The sequence below is a fragment of the Chenopodium quinoa genome, unplaced genomic scaffold, assembly GCF_001683475.1.
Source record: "Chenopodium quinoa cultivar QQ74 unplaced genomic scaffold, ASM168347v1, whole genome shotgun sequence".
In the NCBI taxonomy this organism is placed as follows: domain Eukaryota; kingdom Viridiplantae; phylum Streptophyta; class Magnoliopsida; order Caryophyllales; family Amaranthaceae; genus Chenopodium; species Chenopodium quinoa.
This window is the reverse complement of record NW_018743283.1, coordinates 1,191,092-1,206,442: the sequence shown is the minus strand read 5'-3', so window position 1 is coordinate 1,206,442 and position 15,351 is coordinate 1,191,092. Positions and strand designations below refer to the sequence as shown.

Below are 15,351 nucleotides of genomic sequence, written 5' to 3'. Positions count from 1 at the left end.
TTGATATTTTTTCTCTGTAATTTATGTCACATCGTTGCAAATAATATGCACGGAGGTAGTATTATTACTTTAATGTTCGAGTTGATTAGGAGTCAACGTTCTAATCATAAAGATTGCGTGTATGTTTTGGTAAGTGGATACGTTATGATTGGTGGTCATCACTTCTTTGCTTGTATCTTAAGATTTACCATAACCTTTGTGTTGTTGTTTGTCGTGGTAGGTGGAAAATCTTAGTACAGTATAATATTGTAGTAGGACATTTATCCTCTTTAAATTTTGTTGGGGTGGAGGCTTGGACGGATGTTCAGCCATTCTTCTATGTTGCACCGAGGTGCACGGAGCCAAACACCCACCAGCGCGTGCACTCGTACTATTGTGTTTAAATACACGCCTCAGCGTGCCCCATAATCCCGGGTGTAGGATATAAATTGTTGTTTTTAAGAAAGGGGGTTAGTGGGTTTTCATTGAGCTAATTGATAGTTAAAAATTAGCCACTTGTATGCACGAGGTGGTTATCTTCATAAGTTCATAGTACATAGAATTAAATTGATGTGGATCTTGGTAGTGAATAGAATAAGAGTAGAATTAGTACAACAATTTGATCCATTCGAGAATTCATCCTATTTCATGATTTAAAATTTAATGAAATGAACTACCTTAAACTGTAATAATATTTGTGGACCTAGATATGGCACACAATTCATTGTCATGCTGACAGTATGCTGACTGCTGAGAGCAACTATGTTATCATTGTTTTCAATGCTATCTTTCTGAGAAATATTGAATTTGGGACCAAATTGTTCTTGATTTGTGAAATTTTTTAGTTGGCTAGTGGGTGGACTTGCATATGATAAGATAATAAGCTAACACTATTTATGTACCAAACAATCTTAAACTTTCTATAAGCATAACTTCTTTAAGGCCTTGCATAATAGAAGGAAGTCATCTGCTGTTTGAGATTGCTCTTGTTATATAGGTGTGTTCTTCTGTGATTGTTCGACTTACTTAATGTTTTTTCCTGGTAATTCTGTTAATTTGACGAGTCATGTTATGGATGTTCTTCCGACCCAATCCTTTAGGGATTAAGGCTTCGGTTTGCATTTGTGTTTCATTAGCTTGTACTTTGTATGTTAAAGAGGTTATACTTCCTGTTCAATAGAATTCTGAAGCATTTTGCATTTGACAGTTCACAAGTGGCATTGTAAGAAATCCATCAGTAAGAGGGAGAGATACTATATCTGGTACCAAGAATGATTGAGACGGGAGCAGATTCTATTGTGAAGGATGGAACTCTTGACATTAAAGGAAATCCAGCTGACAAGAAGAAAACTGGGAACTGGAGGGCTTGCTTTTTTATCCTTGGTATGACATTTACTCTGAATAGAATTTAACTTTTTTTCTCTAATCTGAAGACAATTTATCATTGAGTTACTAAATTTGACATCGTGATTTTGTCAGGGAATGAATGTTGTGAAAGGCTGGCATATTATGGAATGAGTACTAATCTTGTAAACTATTTCATCGATCGTATGCATCAAGGAAATGCTACTGCAGCAGAGAATGTCAGTAATTGGTCAGGGACATGCTACATCATGCCTCTTCTCGGAGCCTTTTTAGCTGATGCCTACTTGGGAAGATATTGGGTTATTGCCCTCTTTTCGATCATTTATGTTATCGTAAGTCTTCTAGTCTTCTCTCGTTTTATGTGTGACTACTTGATGTCTTATCTGCAACAATTTTGTATACCATATGCACTTCTTAGTTGAAGGTGTGATGTAAAGTGGTGATTAATTTTGTTGGTATATGTAAGTTTTATGTTTTAAATTTGTTATATTAGTATTTTTTTCCCTCTAATCTTGGGTTACTGGAAAATCTTGATGAACTATGGATTGCTATGCACATGATGTTAAACTTTTCTTATGGTGTGGGACACCCTTTTAATATTAAATTACTCTAGTTTCTTACAGATGATTTGTATGATGTAGGGAATGGCTCTGTTGACGGTCTCTGCTTCCGTGAATGCACTAAAGGATACAACGGCATTTGCATTTGTAGCTCTCTACTTAATAGCCCTTGGTACTGGTGGAATCAAGCCATGTGTCTCTTCCTTTGGCGCGGATCAATTTGATGAAACTGATGAGAAAGAAAGGGTGAAAAAGAGCTCCTTCTTCAACTGGTTTTACTTCTCAATCAATGTGGGTGCCCTTATTGCTTCCTTAGTCTTGGTTTGGGTCCAAACCAATATTGGTTGGGGATGGGGGTTTGGTATCCCAGCTGCTGCTATGGCTGTTGCTGTCGTGTCCTTTTTCTCGGGTTCCAGATTTTATCGATTTCAGAAGCCGGGAGGTAGTCCTCTAACAAGGATTGCTCAGGTTTTGATCGCAACCTTGAGAAAAATTAAGGTGAAAGTTCCTGAGGATACATCCATCCTGTATGAGACACCTGATAACGCATCCAATATTGTCGGAAGCTGAAAGCTTGAACATACAGATAAACTTAGGTATATTTATATAGGACTATATTTGCTTAATCCTTCTGTTCCACACTTATTGATGGGAAAAATGGTTATTCTCTATTTCTTTTTGTTGACTAGTTTATAAGTTAGGTTTCTTCATGATCTCGTCTAGTATTATATTTTACATCTTACATCTCTGCTATACTATTTTGTAGTTTTGTACCGCTTCTTATGTGAAATGGTTATGTTTCCATTTCAGGTGTTTTGATAAAGCTGCCGTACCAACTGAAACTGATGACATCAAAGGAACTCCAAGCTCATGGAGACTCTGCACTGTTACCCAAGTTGAAGAACTTAAAGCCATCATCAGAATACTTCCGATTTGGGCCACGGGAATTGTTTTTTCTGCAGTATATAGCCAAATGAGCACCATGTTTGTATTACAAGGCAATACCATGGACCAGCACCTTGGCCCAAAACTCAAGATATCAGCAGCCTCTCTCTCAGCATTCGATACCCTAAGTGTCATTTTTTGGGTCCCTGTCTATGACATGGTCATCATCCCATTTGCTAAATAGTTCACTGGAAATCCACGCGGTTTCACTCAGCTTCAAAGAATGGGAATTGGCCTAGTAATATCCATCTTTGCTATGATTACTGCAGGAATTCTGGAGGTTGTTAGGCTGAACATTGTGAAGGAAAACAACTACTACGATTTGAAAACAATTCCTATCTCTATCTTCTGGCAAATCCCACCTTATTTCCTCATTGGCTGTGCAGAAGTATTTACATTTATAGGTCAAATAGAGTTCTTCTATGATCAGGCACCTGATGCGATGAGAAGTTTATGTTCTGCTCTGTCTCTTACAACCAATGCATTGGGGAATTACCTAAGCTCTTTTCTCGTTACTATTGTGACTCATGTGACTACGAAGCATGGGAAGTTAGGGTGGATCCCTGATAATCTCAACAGAGGTCACCTGGACTATTTCTTCTGGCTGTTGGTGATCCTTAGTATTCTCAACTTCTGTGCTTATCTGTGGATTTCAAAGCGATACACATACAAGAAGGCGACTAGGCTTGCAAAGTAATCTTCAAACAGAGTATTACTTTGTTACATACAAAGGTCCTTTAACTGCTTGTAAATAGTAAAGGCGTGGTAACCTTAAACTTTAATTTTAGTTTGAATGGTTTGATGCTTATTGATCCATATGTTCCAGAGTTATTTATTATTGTTGAATGAAAGCACATCCTTTAAGAAAGGAATGTAGTGTGAAATTTTTAGAGAAGATCAATAAGATTAATGTAGTCTCTTCAGCCTAGTATCTTTTCTCTATTCTCCTAGATTGATTATCCGTATCTCACCCTTTTTCTTTACGTATCTTTTTCCTCATATCGCTTCTTTTCCTCAGTTTTGGTTTGGGTCCAAACCAATCTTTTGGATCGACAATTGGTCTTGTGTGGACCTGGTCTACAATAAATTATTGTAGACCCAAAATGTGACACTTTCAAATTCAAATAATATAATCACATTCTGGATGATATAATCACTTTTTTAGATTATATAATTATCTTTTTGTGAGTCATATTTTGAATTATATAATCTCATATTAAATCATTTAATGAGATTAAATAATTATCTCTAGGATGATAAAATTTAAAAATCATGTTTTGAATGATGTAATTTACTATTTGATACCTTTTTATAATGATAAATTTACTTTTTGTGTTATACATTTACATAACAGTTTCAAAATGATATAATCACTTTTGTAGTAATATAATCACATCTCGTATGATATAATCACATTCGTATGGTATACTAGAAGGTTGGGTCTACAATAAATTATTGTAGACCGGGTCTATTCTAGTCTTAGGGTCTGTCGTCTTACGTTGGAATTCAGTTCAGCTCCTAATTTCCTTCTCTTATAAAATATTCATTTCAGTTCGGACAGGCCCTTAATATTGGACCGATTAGGAGTTGCCTGACTTGCCTCTAATCGTTCTGGAGTTTACTACAGAATGGAAAATAGTTAATGTGCGATAAAGTAAAAAATAATTCTGAAGGGGACTTTATTTCTAACTATGTTAATTAGTGAATTGAAATGTACAAGAATTACAGCCAAAATACTCCGTAACAAGGAATGCTGCGAGGGTAAACTAATAGGCTTCCAGCTTTCGTGGATATTTTCTATGTTATTGCTTACAGCACTGTCAAAAATACATACTCTATTATCATATTCTCCTATATTACAAACCCAAGGCTAAGAGAGTGCTTGGATGGCAACCTGTAAATATAACAAGCCACCCACAAACCATAGAGGAGCTCTAAGAACTAATAAGACATCCTACTATACAGTTATGCACAAGATATTAGAACCGCTCCCTAGCTGACTAAATTCATCACCAATGATAAATTGGATTTTCTACCTGTGGAGGCAACAGATTCAGATCCTTGCTGTGCTGCTTGTCATAATTCCGAGAGCCAGGTATTGCTCCTGTTGCAAGCCTTAAGAGTTCGCTCCCAGTGAAACAATAGTGAGCCAATGCCAGCCCTCCATCAACCATATCAGACAAATTGGGCATTGAAACTGATTTTGAAATGAAGTTTTTATTGGACTTGATGCTGCTTTGATCCATTCCTAGGACTTTTTCAAGATCAGAATGTTCCATAAATCTTTCAGTGGCGGCTTCCCATGAAAGTTTGTATCTTTGTTCAGGGGTAAGTGGCTCAGGCTCCTTGACCAATGCTTCCTTCACCTTGGTAACAAAGTCTTCAGATGTCTGATATGTCAAACAGTTTGGGAATGACCTGAAAAACTCATTTGATGGATGGTCTGCACAAACTACAATCTTTCCCATTGCAAGTGCTTCAGCAGTAGCGGTGCAAAGGACATCACTGACACTAGGGTTTATGAAAACTTTGTATCTGCAAGCATAAATATAAAGTTATGGTTTGAATGTGGGCTTAATCTATGCAAGCATTAAAAAGACGTACTTCAGAATTTTCAAGGAGACAAAAAAAAGATATGGAGAAAAAGGTACATACCCATGCAGGGAATCATCGGCATGGTCTCTTCCCTTTTGGAAGTTGAGGCTCAGATTCAATTTTTTAGCTGTATTCTGGACCTCATGTGCATCCTCACCATTACCAAAAACATCCAAATTCAAGCTGCCAAGCTCATTTTTGTGCTTTGAAAATAGATCTATTAGTTCTCGGTATCCCTTTGCCCAAACCATCTTGCCCAAAAAATATGCTCCCTTGGGAAAGGCTTGCTGACCAGCAGCCCTTTCAGAAGTCAACTTCTCTCCAATTTCCAGGAACTTTGGATTAACACCATGGACATTACATATCATAGACTTGGGCAGATCCTGGGTGGCAGCAGAAAGCCGAAGAACCTGAGGCACAGAAAGTAACTATTAGTATCCCAATAAAACCAGAACAGCACTGTTTTCTTATAAATTTTTAATAAAACAGCTAAACAGCAAAAAAAAAAAAAAAAAAAAAAAAAAAAAAAAAAAAAAAAAAAAAAAAAAAAAAAAGAAAAGCTGGTGAGCACAGCTCACCCCTAGATCAAATCCAAAATATATAGATAACAGGAAATCTGTATCTTACCTTGTGACAATGCGCTCTTGCCACAATATTATTAATATGCTTCACAAAGAAAGCTTGTATAGCACCATTCTTCTCTCTCTTTATATATTCCAGATAATTGGTGTGTACGACACCAACAACATGATTGAATTTATCAGTCCACCGGTTACCATGATGATACCAGTTCAAATGCTCTGGTTCTTCAAGGATAGCAATGTCAGCTTCCTTAGAAGATATGAACTGAGAAGTATCACCAGCTGGAAGTATGCTCCGCCTTTCTTTGGAAAACTGCAAACATACCAGAATGTCAAATCATAGTATAGGTTGCTACTGTAAAATCCACAATGTAGCATTGACACGAGATCGTATAATCATACCTTTCCAGGGTAAAATGATATTTTGAAATCAGCCTTGAAACCAATCCTTTCCTCCAGCCAGTTTCGTATATAATCCTCCTGTTCTTCTGGTGAATTGAATGTAAGCTTGTTTGGGTAAACTAGCTCTTGGTCAGACTTACAAAGCCATGGAACCAATAGAGTAACCTTCTGCTTTGCAGATTTAGCCAAATAAGCAGCACGAAACAACGGATTTACTGCTGTTCCCGTCATCCAAGGAAGGCTAGCAGTGGTAACAATAGCAACATGTCTTTTCTTTTCAGATGGATTCTGCTTCATTAAGTCTGACCAAAATCCACCTTCATAGTGATGACCAGTACTCTGAAGGACACTGGCTATCCTTAAATCAAGTTCATCATTGATGTTATCACCCTCAACCACAGAAGATTCCCCACCTGATACGGAGTGCAAAAGAAGCTGATTCTTACGTTTACTACACAAATTCTCCACTATCTTGTCACATAAATCTGCATGTAAAAAATTTAGAGGAAGCATGAGCATTTTATTCTGATGTTGTACAAGTGTCCAACATGTTAAATGAAAAGGCAGGAGCTGAAATATTTTAGAAGATCAACAAAATGTAGTCTTAGAAACAATTACAGCACACTTTCAAGTTACATATTATTCCATATCCCAATATGCCATATTGAAGTCTCATATACCTCACAAGGCTCACACTTGCAGATGAGATGCACAATGGAAATTTTCCATCAGCTACCCAAGCTCCAATGTCTAACCTAATATTTTCAGTATGTGATTTTTACAGCTTAAATGTTATCCTATCAACTACCAAGCAAACTTGCATTTTCAGCATAAGATATTACTCAAATATCATCACTTCTTTGAAACAATGTTAGTCACAAGTGCTGGATATAGACTACCTGCAAGGGTTCCATTTTAGGTGTTGATTTACATATTTGGTTGGCATATGTGTTGACTTTGATGATTTTCCATTAAAAAACCAACATCTAAGGGGCAGTTTATTTCCAGTTTTTTGTTTATTTGAAAACAAAAAAGAACAAAAACAGGAAACTAGAAAAAGTAGTTTTCAATTTTCAGTTGTCAATTTTCTTCATAATCGTGAATTCAATAAATCAGACTAATTTTTAATTCTTTATATGACATACGGAGTATATCATATGCCTTGAAACAACCAAAAAATAGAAAACTACAGTACCAACGAACGGGCCCTAAGCTGCGAAAAATCAATAATAATATTATTAAAACTCAAAGGGACAACATGCCGACGACATGTGTCACTTGAGTCATAATGAAAATTATGACATGACGCCACATGGATAATGACATGACGTTCCATATAAAAACTTGAGCCATATTGAAACCCCTACACCCCTTGAAATTTCCAACTTTTATTGTCATTATTGTCCTATCAATGGACAATTATTTTACACTGGTTCACCATGAATAAAAATTCTTTTTATTCTATTGTATTTGTTGTTTTTATTTCACAATAAATGTCATTTTATTACTTAATTAACATTAATGAGTTATAATTTTTCATTACCTTGGATTCCACTAGCTAAATCCCAACTTAACTGTAGAACATACTAATACACTACTGTATCTTTCCTTCTACCTATACCTTTTAAATTTTCCATTTCTATATATTTTATTATTTAACTTCAAGTAATGTCATTAAAATGTCATTATTCTAACTTAAGGTAATTTTTTCATTTTGTATTTAAGCAAAATCCGGGACATCGCCCGAGCCACAAACTAGTTGAGCATGATATCACCAACCCAGATAGCCACTTGTAGACATCATTTGAAGCTAAACGAAGGCAGACAGAGAAGAAGTGGCATCGACCTATAACGACACGTCAACACTATGCATAATCTTTGTGAAACATACTATACAACAAATCAAGATCCATTAAGAAGCTTATTACAGATTATCAAACAGATACTGAATGACACTCATATACAGAAAATACGATAATCACGATGATGATGTCTGACAGGCATACCATAACCGTTATTTTTTTTTTTTTTTTTTTATATATTTAGAAGGCCCATACATTAAGAAATTATAAGAGATTTAAGACAGTGCATATACCTTTTCTAACGCCAAGTTGATCCAAAAAGGGTTCAGACTGCCTAACAAAATATGCCAGGAGTTCAGGTACATCCAATGGTGGTACTTCCTGCAACAGATCAGACACAAACATGAGTCTATGAGACAAATAGAGCTGTCACAATTAAAAAGGAAAAAAAAAAAAAAAAAAAAAAAAAGGCATAAACTTAAGACAGAAACGAAAAAACTTCAATTTGGAAGCACCACAACAATACAACATGCATTTATCCTAACAATAGCAACTTAGGCTTTGCGCTCTACGCTTGAGTTTTACAGACTAATATGACTTTAAATAATACTTCCTTTGTTCTTTTTTACATGACCTGTTTCTTTTATCACGCTAACCATGCAAAACTTTAACGATCAGTAACTTTAGTTCTCCATAAGTAAAATTATAGAAGTTATATATTATCATATTATGATAGCCCTTATTGAGACAAATTCAAAAAGATCCCATATGGATATATTTTTCCTTACATATTATTCACAAAAGACAATTAAATGAGGGGTTAGTGAATAGTGTAAAAGTCAAAGCGGATAAGTAAAAAAGAACAAAGTAGAAAGTAATTCTTTAAGTTTAAGAGGGGCAGGGCCTTGGGAATTGCGTTCACTACTTCACTAGTTATAGTAATACATGCTAGCTTGTTACATTCTTCCTTGATCTTATCAAAAGAAACAACTCCCTCAGTCCCATAATATAGTTCTTGTTTGTGTTTTTTCACGGTATTTAAGAAATAGGAGGAAAAAGTGGATGAAGTACAATAATAAAAGAGGAAAGTACAATTATAGACAAAAGTTAGAGAGAGAAAGTGGAAAAAGTACAATGAATAAAGTTAAAAAAAGTGAGGATATAATGAGCTTTACATACCAGCCAAAAATAGAAATAGGAACAACATTTTGAATCTCCAAAATTAAAAACAGGAACTATATAATGGGGCGGAGGGAGTATTAAATTATTGCACATGTTACACATCAATTTCACAACATGCCTTTATAAGCACTGACACAGTGATATGTACCACAACTTTGCTGGAAATACAAGTTTTCCAATTTTAATTATGAATAGAAGGTGTATTTTAGAATTAGTAGAAAATAAATTATTACTAGTGCTGCTATTTGTACAGTAATGCTTGTCATTTATTTTTTAAATTTTAATTCTTATCAAACATGTACTTTCAAACAAGAGGGAAAATGCTGGCTGACAATTTACAAAAAAAAAAAAAAAAAAAAAAAAAACATTTCAGCATTCATAGGATTTGCACAGGATATCAGACAAAGAATTCTATATACCCACCTTTGAATCCAGGGAATCCCACCGAAGTGCTTTCTGCATAATAAACATAGAAATATTAATCATCTAACAAACAACACATAAATATTCATGGTGAAAATGGTAAGACAAAGTTATTATTGTCAACAAAGGTAATAGTCATACAATCTAATTTGTCCTTCCACCTTCAACAGTTGACAAGTTTTTAATCTTTGAGATTATTCCAAAGCAAGTTAAGAAGAAAATATTGTCCTATGAGCTAATATTTCCTTCAACTTTGATTTCTATCTCCATAATATAATTACTGATTGATTCTTCATCCCTTCTCTACCCCCTCCAACTACGAGAGGAATTAAAAAAATATATACAATATGCATAGGAATATTAATGAAGGTTGAATAGATAATTCACTTAGTTGGCTAAGAAAACCAAGTAGGAGCTCAACAGTTTCCCCAAATTCATCACTGGTTGGGCAAGTAACCATTTTCTTGCTAGATACCAAAATTCATTTTACAACTAGATACCAAAAATCGTACAATATTATGCATTCAGCTACAAGCCTACAACTAAAAATCTCAGCCATCAAAATTCAGCTATAAATTCGTCCGAACTCGACTCCCAAACAATAGCAAAATCAAGCCCTATATGCTACATCACCATACATTCATATAAATATAATAACAGTTAATCAAAAAAAACTACAAAAGCTATGAAACTATAAAATTCGGAATATTAAATCAAAGATTAGATATATGAACAAGAAATATACCAAACTAGCCTTGAATTTCTCAACCAGCTCACTGTTCTTCCAGGCGCCAAAAATCTCATCAGGCGATTTCTTCACCTCAAAATCTTTCAATTTAGTCTTTAAAGCTCGAATCGGCTCCCAATCCTTAAACCCTTCTTCCCCTTCTTCTCCTTCCCCCTTCCAATCCCACCTAAAATCAGTAAACCTAACATTGCCTCTCCTACTCTGTCTCAATCTCTCACCTCCATCAACCTCCACTTCCTCCAACATTGCATTCTTTATCGCCGACAAATCGATACGAATCCTCGGTGTCGTAGGCCGACTCCACTTCTCCAACACTTTCCGGCTAAAATCCGGCGACGAATAAACCCTCCGGAACTCCGACAATTTCGGCTGCAATTTCTTCACAAAATCAATCTCAGTCGAAGAATTACTCGCCGAATACGACTTAATCGCCGGAACCGAAAACGCCGAAGCAGAATTGATGAAATTCTCCAACTCCCTATCTAACGAAGATGCCAAATTCTTGAAGGAATTCGCCCTATCTCTCATCAATCGAATATCGGCATCAGCAGAATCTCGCACCTCCCTCCACCCCTTTGAAATGAAGGATAATGCGCTCGCCGGTGAACCTCCGGCGGCCGTAGCCGGTGAATTTCGCGACGTCGACGCCGATGTAACGGCTTGAGGGATGAAATTGTTCATGGTGTGATAAATTTATGCCCTAAGAATTTCCCTAAAAAGGGGAATCTAGGGTTTAAGATTGGGTTTGAGCAGAAGAAGAGATTGGGGATTTTGGTAGTGAAGCAGAGGAGAGAGAAAATGGAGGATTTGAGAAGATTGATTGATGGAGGAGAGAGAAGAAGAGAAGAGGTTGGCGGAAATTTTAACGGATTTTTGTGTGTCGACAACAAGTTGAGGCGTCCAAAAATGGAGGAGATTATAGTTGTGTATTGGTGACCACATTTCTCTTATGACTTGTTTTCTTATTGTTGCCTTATACCAATGGCTTCTCTAGAGTCCTCTTTTAGATTATGCTTGGTATATGCTATTGTTGCTATCGATAGTCCATCTTGACGATTGTCGTGGTTATATGATGTTAAGCATCGTTGGACTATTGTGTAATTTATTGTGATTAAGGTTTTGTTCATATTTATTGAAAAGAGTTGAAATAAATATTTTATGAGAAAAAGAAATTAGAGCTAAACTGAACTAATTGGAGCTCAAATAAACTAAACAGGACTGAAATTAAATTAAAGTGAACATACCCTAAATCTTATTAATTCATCATGTTTATTTAAGAGTTAATCGAGTGATAAAATATGTTGTAGTGTTAACTGAACAAAGGCTTATGAAGACACATGTCTACTCATTATGTCGTTTAAAATAATGATGCACGTCCATGGAGAAATTTTAAGCAAGGCTACCAATGATTCTTGTAAAACGATGAAAAAAAATAAATATAGCTTTGTATTATTTTTACTAGAAAATAAGTAAATCTTGTATTGTGTTGTTTTAATTTATCCTAGGAAATAAAATGAACGTGTTAGAATATGTCTTGAATCAATTAACTCTCTTTAGAGACTATCACAGGGGTGTTTGTTACAAGGCCACTATTTTCTATTTTTGGGCCTATTTGTTTAGGACTATTATAAAAACTCCCTTATAGATATTTTGAAATCTATTAATAAAACTTTACTCTCACTTGTATGTGGACATAGTTATCTCATTGTTGATGTATTATTGAAAAATGTGTTCTTATTTCCTGATAATTTAAATCTTTCTTGCATCTGTTATAACAATATGAAAGGTTGCATAGTAGTATAAAAAGCTTAAAACGATGGGATCGATCTTAGTTTGATCACCATTGTGTTAAATTGTGACGCAAAATCTAGTAGGGCTGACTTTGAAAGTTATGACCGTTTTACAAAAACCTGACGAAGCTGGAAATTTGCAACGAGGCTGCGAGCTATAACTCTATGCGAGTGAGCTATATCTCGTCCCTATGAGGACTTGCGGCAGGTATGAGCTAGCTTCCGAGCTATAGCTCGGTAGTTAGGTTATTCTAGGATAATTTATGGAATATATCCTAAAATTATATCTTTTCTATGACGGCTATTTGAATATACTTGGGGAACAATTTTAGGGATTTATTAGGGTTTCCTTGTGTTATAAAAGGACCCTTTAGTTGATCAATTAGATCGTACCTTTTTTGAGCCATTAGATTTAAGACTCATTGTATTATTCTCTTGTTTCTTTCTCCATTATAGTGAAGAAGCTCTCGAATCCCCCACCCGTGGATGTAGGTCTATTTTGACCGAACCACGTAAATCCTTGTGTTTTTTGTCTATCTTCTTTATTGATTTTCTCGTTCTTAATTTCATTGACTTGTTCCGCATTAATCAAACACGATTACACCATTATTTCCTAACAAGTGGTATCTAGAGCCAAGGTTTTAAGGTCTTAAGGTTTAGGTGTTTATAGATTAGTTTGATTAAATTATGCCAATGAAATTTGATATTGAGAAATTCGATAGGCAAGTGAACTTTGGCCTATGGCAATTGAAGATGAAAGCCATCTTGGTTCAAAGTGGCTGTCACAAGGCTCTTGAAGGTGTATCCAACAAGCCTTCGGGCATGATGGTGGATACGTGGGAGGAGATCGATTTGAAGGCTCTTTCGGCAATTCAATTATGTCTCTCTGATGATGTTTTGAGAGAGGTTGCCAAGCAGACGACTTCTGTGGGTTTGTGGTTGAAGTTGGAGTCACTTTATATGACAAAGAGCGTGACCAACCGTCTACTACTCAAATCAAGACTTCATGATCTTTGTCTAGAAGAAGGTAAACCGCTTAAGTCTTATTTAGATGAATTCTTTTCTATTATTATGGATTTGCAAAACATCGATGTTGAGATCGATGATGAGGATATGGCTATTAGGTTGTTGTGTTCTTTACCGCCTACGTATAAGCATTTTTGAGATACTTTATTGTATGGTAGAGATGATTTGAGTTTGGAGGATGTTAAGGATGCCTTAACTCAAAGAGATTTAATTGATAATAAATTGGTTAATAAATCTGATAATCCGACTCAAAATAATGCTTTAGTTGCTCATGGTGGTAATAAGAATTTTGGTAAAGAAAAAGTTTGTAACTATTGTCATGTGAAGGGTCACATCAAAGCCGAGTGTTGGAAATTAAAGAAGAAGAATGAGGAGAAGAAGAATGAGGAGAAGTCCGCAAATATTGCCAATACTGACGATGATGATGATTATGCACTTTAGGGTTGCGACCTTTGGGGTTGCGGTTTCTACGATCTCTTCATGATAAGTTCCCCTTTGAGATCTCTTGGTAAAACGAGAAACCGTGTGGATTTTTGGTATGGAGTCTATGATAGATTGTTTTTTATTTTCGTTTGTAATAAAGTAGAAATCTTGGTTATGCATTAGATTTTGTTGTAGTTATGCTATTTCTTATCTCAATTTTGGTACTTTTGTGATTTATTAAGTACAATTGCAATTTAGAAATTCTTGATGTAATTTTTATTTTTCTAGAATTGCTTAAGTTTTTTTTAAGTTTGATTTTTTTTTCGAGATGAAGAAGTGTTTGAAGAGAGTTTGGTCAATTTTGATAAGCATGCTTGGCGTCGGGACATTATACTCTCAATCTAGGCCATGTGATGGTTTTGTGTACGGAATTTTATGTTCGGAGACGCACCGATTCACAAGTTATGGAAGATGTCCGTTTGGTGATAGCCTAATGTGAGTAGACTTATGGAGTTTTGTTTAAGGTGGAGGTTTTATGTTTTATTATGAGCACTAATCCTTGTTTTTTTTTGGTTCAAGGTGGAGTTACCTTATTTTTGGTCGATTTCAAGGCAAGGTGGAGATTGTTAAATTGTGACTCGAAATCTAGTAGGGCTGACTTTGAAAGTTATGACCGTTTTACAAAAACCTGACGAAGCTGGAAATTTGCAACGAGGCTGCGAGCTATAGCTCTATGCGAGTGAGCTATAGCTCGGCCCTATGAGGACTTGCGGCAGGTATGAGCTAGCTTCCGAGCTATAGCTCGGTAGTTAGGTTATTCTAGGATAATTTATGGAATATATCCTAAAATTATATCTTTTCTATGACGGCTATTTGAATATACTTGGGGAACAATTTTAGGGATTTATTAGGGTTTCCTTGTGTTATAAAAGGACCCTTTAGTTGATCAATTAGATCATACCTTTTTTGAGCCATTAGATTTAAGACTCATTGTATTATTCTCTTGTTTCTTTCTCCATTATAGTGAAGAAGCTCTCGAATCCCCCACCCGTGGATGTAGGTCTATTTTGACCGAACCACGTAAATCCTTGTGTTTTTTGTCTATCTTCTTTATTGATTTTCTCGTTCTTAATTTCATTGACTTGTTCTGCATTAATCAAACACGATTACATCCTAATTTCCTAACACATTGCATGGGATAGACACGTGAGAGCTGAATAGGATATACCCTAGCATGATGACGTGGGAAGATCTAGTGACATGGAAGGACATGATTGGGTGGAAGGGATTTGACCCATATGGGGTTGGGGTGAGGAGAGAGGATATAAAATTGTGGAAGTAGAATATGGTGGATGTAGAAATATGGAGAATGCTAAAAAATGATGTGCTGTTTGCCACAATTGACATTGTGGGGTACCCACTAAACTTCTAAATTTAGACAGTTACATCGTATTAGTTGGATCAAGCACGTGGACTAATCGACGAATTAATTTGTGAGGCTAGAAAGCTTTAGGAAGTGATTATGCTTAC

At 35.7% G+C, this 15,351-nt stretch overlaps 1 protein-coding gene and 1 pseudogene across 1 annotated transcript; one reads left to right on the top strand and one right to left on the bottom strand.

The window, feature by feature from the left end:
- Window positions 1-455: 455 nt before the first annotated feature.
- Window positions 456-3,780, top strand: LOC110735409 (annotated as a pseudogene).
- Window positions 3,781-4,504: 724 nt separating this feature from the next.
- LOC110735408 (digalactosyldiacylglycerol synthase 1, chloroplastic-like) lies at window positions 4,505-11,553 on the bottom strand. The gene is made up of 7 exons (XM_021915601.1): window positions 10,580-11,553; window positions 9,835-9,867; window positions 8,523-8,610; window positions 6,428-6,912; window positions 6,072-6,338; window positions 5,505-5,854; window positions 4,505-5,384 (listed from the first exon to the last, which is right to left on the bottom strand). The coding sequence occupies exons 1-7, from the start codon at window positions 11,261-11,263 to the stop codon at window positions 4,859-4,861; spliced, it is 2,433 nt and encodes an 810-aa protein (XP_021771293.1). The 5' UTR covers window positions 11,264-11,553; the 3' UTR covers window positions 4,505-4,858.
- Window positions 11,554-15,351: the final 3,798 nt, after the last annotated feature.

Bases quoted from the DNA above. Each gene is read 5' to 3' on its own strand.
- LOC110735408 (XM_021915601.1), bottom strand. From the start codon at position 11,263: ATGAACAATTTCATCCCTCAAGCCGTTACATCGGCGTCGACGTCGCGA. The intron at 8,611-9,834 runs GTGGGTATATAG...GATCTGTTGCAG, and splicing joins GGGATTCCCTGGATTCAAAG to GAAGTACCACCATTGGATGT. The intron at 5,855-6,071 runs GTAAGATACAGA...TCTGTGCCTCAG, and splicing joins CAAGAGCGCATTGTCACAAG to GTTCTTCGGCTTTCTGCTGC.